The following is a 6,242-nucleotide window of genomic DNA, read 5'->3' as shown; positions in this document are numbered from 1 at the left end:
ATCGCTCCATTTACGCGGGTTGAAGGTAATCGGTGTTAGAACAAGTGGACATTTATGTGCTAGTTTGCTCATGTAACAGTTCCAGAAGTAAGGAAAAATAAGACCACTTGGTCTACATTTTTGCTGCATGCCGCAGAGGAACCCTTTCCAAGCAAAAGGGATGTACAGAGCTCTGCATGTAGCCCATCTGCCCCAGGAGACATTCCTTCTTCTTGAGGGCACAGAGCAGTAGTTCAACCTCCTGCAGTTTACTCCCTCCACCGCCCCTAAGGAGGTATGAGGTGAGCAGACTGATGACTATAATTTTTTTTAGTAGGTATCAATGGGCTTTTGGAACAGCTAACACATCAGTTAAGAACTCCACAGTTTTAAAAATTAGTATGTTTTACACTTTGACTAGAAAATACCTATAGCAAGACCATTTTCTACGTACTGGAAGAGAGAAGTCTGAACTGGTATTCTGTTTTTTGCCGTGGAGTTCAGCCTTTAACCTGATGGAGACTTGGCAGTATGTGAGACAGCAATCAAGGCTTCCAGTAACTGGCACATCCTAAAGAGCTTCACGAGAGCCAATTCCAGCAAGGCCTTCTCCCCATCGCTGTATAGTTTCTTCCAGTACTCCAGCCGTTAAGCCACATTTTGGATCTATACTAAATCTCACTTTAAACTACACAGTATAAAAATGCTACAAATACTGCTGTGGAGTCCAAGTCGTTCTTACTTGGAAGGAGAAAAAGCCCTACTGTTATAATGCACTGCTAATATTCATGTTTAGTCTATAATTAGATCAGCAGTCTCGGACTGCACTTGGTCTGCGTGGTTAATTCCGTGCTTGAAGAGAACATTTTTATAAAACCCCAGCTAAATATTCGAGCATGTACAAAAGATTTACAGTAAAACCAAATAAAACTAAATTCATAATTAAGCTCATTAAAACCTGCATTAATATTCCAAGTGATCCCATCTAGAATTTTGAACCATGTTTCAAACTGTACATCATTTTCCTGTAATATACATCTTTTAAAAAAAAGATCAGTCTCTTGATTATTACAATAAGTTTAGTGTCTCTGGCGGGTCAATAAGCGATACTCCATGGTACCTAGAGAGGGGGGGAAAAAAAAGACACGGGATGTCATCTTGCTCAAAGTGCCCTCTGCCATAAAGAACAGCGTATGTACTGCAGCAAAGAACATTGCTCACAAGGCAGGAAACATCTGGGGGGCTTGTTGGCTGCCGTGCCAACACAGATTATTTTTTAGGAGCATTAGGTACCATCTCCTGCCTACCAACTATAGGAACGTCAAGAAAATTCCTCACCTGATGGTGAACACAAAGTATTGCTCAACAAAACGTTGTGCAAAAATCTGGGGAGCCTCGTCACTATTTCATGTCGGTGGTGGATTTGGTTAGTTGAGTTGGACTGAAGACTCAGGATGCACCCACCCACCCCGGTTCAGCAGTTACGTGCTAGGTAGGACAACTTATGTGTAACACACCAGCTTATCGTACATCTCAGCAGATACTCACTTTGTACTCTTGTACTTTTCCCTTATGGACTGTTGTGTGTGCTGTGCTGCTTTGAGGTAGGTCTTGTGTAGGTCCATGAGGCAAGGCTTGATGTCTTCAAGGGTGTAGCCTGTTACTTTGCACAGGGATTCAGGCTGAGGGAAAAAGGAAAGGAAGAGGGACTATTTGAAATTTTCTGTTTGCTTACCTGACGGCCACTGGTGGAGTTTCTGGCTTCCTGTTGAAACTCTGCTGTTCTAATAGATCAGCAGAGCGCCATTTTCTAAAGCACAAAGTATTTTAATACTCACTGCTCAGACTTAAGCAGTTCATGTAGATTTACAATAATCCTGATAATTATCGTATTCTAAGCAAGTATTCCTTGCTTCCTAACTAAGAAGCTAGGCTTTCTTCCTGCCCACTTCTTCATCACAAGGAAGCTGCTTACAGCTTTGAGGAGGATCACCAGAACACAGTGCATCAGTAGATACCTCCTCCTTCCGAGAAAACATGTGTTTTGTCCCCTCCCCGCCATTTTTCAAATACCACAGGCAACAATCCCAAATTAACAACCTGGGCGTGTGGAAGGGCTGCAGATTCCTGCAGTCCTGGCCCCAGAATTCAGAACAGCGTACGAATAACACTAAAGATGCATAAAGGTGCGTGAAGGCTCAAGTTTTAGCACTACATACCCAAGTCTGTCCAGTGATGGTATAGCCTGCTAGATGAAATGCTGCAGCAGCAATAATTGATGGCAAGTATTTCAGGTAAGGATCGGCATCAATTAGACTCAGCTCCCCGAGGTACTGCAAGGGAAACAAGAGAAAGGGAATCATCTCCTTCCCAAAGGAAGTAGAATAGCATTTAGCAGTTGCACTAGGACCCTAATTTAAGCTTCCAATCCTGCCATCAGTTGGGAGGAACAGCTTTTACTAGTTTCCACTTACTTTCTCTTTTAGCATCTAATGTTGTCATTAAAGTTCATTAATCTCTGCCCACTCTGAGTAAGTGTGCATGCTTGAACCTGACCAAGTGCCTGCCTGAGATAGGAACAGAGTATCTCAAAGGGTGAGTGGCAACAGGAGCGTTAGTTTCCAGTGGTGTAACACCACTTCTGGAGGAGTACACGGCACAATGAATGCACTCTCCAGAACTCTCCCAGAGACACACGTTTAAAAATAGGAGGAAGCAGAGAAGCCTGGACTGAAGAATTCTTTAGCATTTCTTTTCTTTTCTACTGGGACTCGGAAACGGAGCTTGTAAAGTGCATTAATAGTAACAGAACTGTCTAGTTACACAGGCCAAGCCAGTAATTCTTACTTACCATTGACAGGCTCTCCACTTTAGCATTTGTCTGTTCATGTAGGAAATACTGAGTGAGGAACTGGTTGATTGTTGGAGCTGCCAAGTCAAACGACAAAACCTTCAAAATTAAATGCTCCATCCTCAGAACCTGCTTCTTGGTATAGGTGTCATCTGTGATGTAGACAAACTCTGCTACTTCAGGAGGGTAGATTTCTTCAAACTTTCTGTCAGGAGAAAAAGATGTGAGCAAATAATTGAGTACTAGAAAACCAGATAACCAGCAACATTTAATGAAAGCCAGCATGCTAATTTAAAACCTGACTTGTGAAGTAGCTGAGCAGTTACCAAATAAGTTTGCTGCACTTGGTTCCATAGCTCTTGAATCAGCAGAATTTGAAATTACAGAGCTACCATAGGCTGATATTTTAGTACTAAACAATTTGGGACTCAGAGGCACTGAAATTCCAGAACATCTCCCTAAACTAATAATTGGCACAAGCAAAATTTTCTTTTCGCATGCCTTGTGTGTATTCTCTCAAATACTGCTTATAAACCTTCTGCTGCTGCAGCTAGAAATAACGAATCCTCACATTAGGGCAAGCTACAAAGCCAGCCTAGAACCTTGCTTGAGGAGTTCCAAACAAACTGCCAAACTTTTAGGTGGATAACGCCTGGTTTTTCTTCTAGTGTGAAGCCCTCCTGAGCCAGCCCGGCTATAGGCAACAGAAGTGTGATAGCTGCAAGATTTCCATCTGTATGAGACCAGCAGGTAGAATTCTAAATTAAGCCATTTCACTTACGATGCAAGCAGCATAGCTGCAGTACCCACAAGCTGCAGTTTTCCTCTCAAAACAGACATTGAAGAAAGAAACCTATCAATGTAATTCACAGCTAAGTGCAGGGTTTCATTCTGTAATTTGTATTCTTCTCCAACTTCCACCAGCCAGTCCACAAGAATAGCCCGCATGCTGTTTGTGATATCAGGTTGCTTCTTCATGTAACCCATTTTAGGCTTGCATTTCACCTGTAGGTTTAGATGACAGATAAGATTGAGCTTGGACTAAGTGCCAGGAGGGAAGCAACTGTTTAAGCTCTGTTTACCATAGTTTAAACAGATCAGAAGTAAACAATGGTAAGTCTAGGATCAGTAAGTTGTATTTCCATAATCTTGCTTTCCAGCTTTTGTTCAGTGCATGGCAACTGAACATGCATGCAACTTTATCACAAGAAACAAGTCTTGTGTTCACAGCAGTGGACACAGCATCTTATTTCTCTATTTCTAGCAAGGCTTAATTTTGTCATTGTAGTAGTAACTAATGGTTAGGTGCATTTATCAATTTCTCCCCCATAAGCTACATGCAAAGAAGAAAAGAGAGAGCAGCTCACCTCCATTTCCCTAAGGTACGTATGGATATCACTAATATAGTCTGGCACGTTATTAACATTTGGTTTTTTCTCTTCTGCTTCTGACGTTATTGAAATATCCATAATACTTGGAGAATCTAAGAAGAAAATAATAGCCATGTTAAAACAGGCACAATCAGACCACTCCCTTACAGCACAGGAACTACCCTGTTCTGTAGCACGTTGGTGGTGGCTCTCCAGGGCTGCCGGGTCTTTTGCCTCCTGGGCAGGCAGAGAGGGCAGACTATCACTCAACTAGATGGGTGTTGAGGAGGCTCTAGGGAAGCCAAAACATTACTGCAACATGGAAGCTTTCCATTCCCCATTCTCTTCTTCCCCCTAAGAATAAAGGGATGGGATTATGTAGGACTCAGTGTATCCTGTGTTACCTCATTACGTAGATGTGAACACTGTAAGCTTGGCTATTGCAGCATAAAACAGGGCTGGAGTACCAGAGCTTTTTAGAGAATGCAAAAATGGACCATGGTGAAGTCAGCCCTCAGATATTCATGCATGTGTTACAGGAAACGGATCCAACAGCTCCCATTTCTTACATACTGGGAAGAGCTCAAAACACTTGCACCGATACAGGGTATTACCTGGGAGAAGAGTCCATTAAGCCTCAAGTTCCACCTAAGTCTCCTTCTTACTCTATAGCGGTGGGTAGAGTGAGACTCTAAGGGCTGCTCTTCTTGTCCGTAATCTGTTTTTTCTTGTGAAGTACTGATCGTAGAATAGTTTGGGTTGGAAGGGACCTTAAGAGGCGATCTAGTCCACCCCCCATACAATGAACAGGGACATCTCCAACTAGATCAGGTGGCTCAGAGCCCTGTCCAACCTGACCTCGAATGCTTCCAGGGATGGGCCATCTACCACCTCTCTGGGCAACCTGTGCCAGTGTTTCATAGAATCAGAATTATTCAGGTTGGAAAAGACCCTTGGGATCATCGAGTCCAACCATCAACGTTTCACCACTCAGAGTAAATAACGTCTTCCTTATACCTATATAGATCTACCCTCCTTTAGTTTAAAACCATTATTCCTTGTTAAGATTAAAAGCATAAAACTGCTTACAAAGAGCAGAGGACTGCAGAGCAGAGGCTCAAGTGACTGATAGCTCTACTGGATTTAAAACCTGTTGTATCACAATAGGAAGCTCAAAGGAACCAAATAGGTTTCAGCAACAGGAAAGGTGTCTTCCGAGCCGAACCACACCAGTCTACAACCCAAACAGCTTCTGGATCTCCTGCCCTCCTCCAGTTTGCTCTAGAAATGATTCCCTCGCTAACTCCTCAGCACAACCCTGCTCACCCCGCGCTTTCTGGGGAAAGGGCCGCGCACCTGGATGGGGCGGGATGGGCCCCGCGGAGCGCACCCAGAGCCCGGGGCAGCGCTGCCCTCTGGGACGGCGGGTGTTGGGGAGCCCCGGAGGGATCTCACCTACCGAAGCTCAGCTCCATGGCGTTGCCCAGGGGGGCCAGGGGCCGCCGCTCCCCCAGGGCGCAGACGGCCGCCCTTAGCCCTAGCGCCGCCGCTGCATCATCATCCTCCTCCTCCTTCTGCGTGGCCGGGCCACCCCGCCGCCGCCGCCGCTCCCCGTCCGGCTCGTCCACATGGATGGTGAAGGCCTGCTGCCCGCCGACCGGCCGCCCCGCCGCGCCATGGCCCTCACCGTCGCCCCGCGCCGCCGCCTGTGGGGAAGAGCGGCCGGTCAGCCCGTCTGAGCGTCTGTCAGCCGCCGCTGACAGCTCCCGCCGACCCAAGATGGCGGCGCCTCCCCCCTGTCCCCTCACCTCACCTGCGGCGGGAGCCCGGCCCGCTGCTGGCCACCCCGCAGCAGCCCCAGCGCCACGCGGGTGGCGGCGGCGGGCGGCGGCGCTGCTTTGCCGCCCGGGGGGACGTTCTCCTGGTTCTCCTGCTCCGCCAACATGGTGGCGGCGGCGGGAGGAGGAGACGGGCGGGAGTCGCACCGGCGGCCGCCGCCGAGTCTCGCGCCGCTCTCGCCGTTCAAGCAGCCCGCGACTATT

At 46.7% G+C, this 6,242-nt stretch overlaps 1 protein-coding gene across 1 annotated transcript; it reads right to left on the bottom strand.

Moving 5' to 3' along the window:
• Positions 1-1,047: 1,047 nt before the first annotated feature.
• Positions 1,048-6,145, bottom strand: CCNA2 (cyclin A2). The gene is made up of 8 exons (XM_074154907.1): positions 6,014-6,145; positions 5,660-5,906; positions 4,198-4,313; positions 3,612-3,835; positions 2,831-3,035; positions 2,199-2,312; positions 1,528-1,661; positions 1,048-1,099 (listed from the first exon to the last, which is right to left on the bottom strand). The coding sequence occupies exons 1-8, from the start codon at positions 6,143-6,145 to the stop codon at positions 1,048-1,050; spliced, it is 1,224 nt and encodes a 407-aa protein (XP_074011008.1).
• Positions 6,146-6,242: the final 97 nt, after the last annotated feature.

This window comes from Numenius arquata, chromosome 10 (genome assembly GCF_964106895.1).
Source record: "Numenius arquata chromosome 10, bNumArq3.hap1.1, whole genome shotgun sequence".
NCBI classification, from domain to species: domain Eukaryota; kingdom Metazoa; phylum Chordata; class Aves; order Charadriiformes; family Scolopacidae; genus Numenius; species Numenius arquata.
Note: the sequence above shows the minus strand (reverse complement) of the source record. Positions and strands in the feature narration are given on the sequence as shown.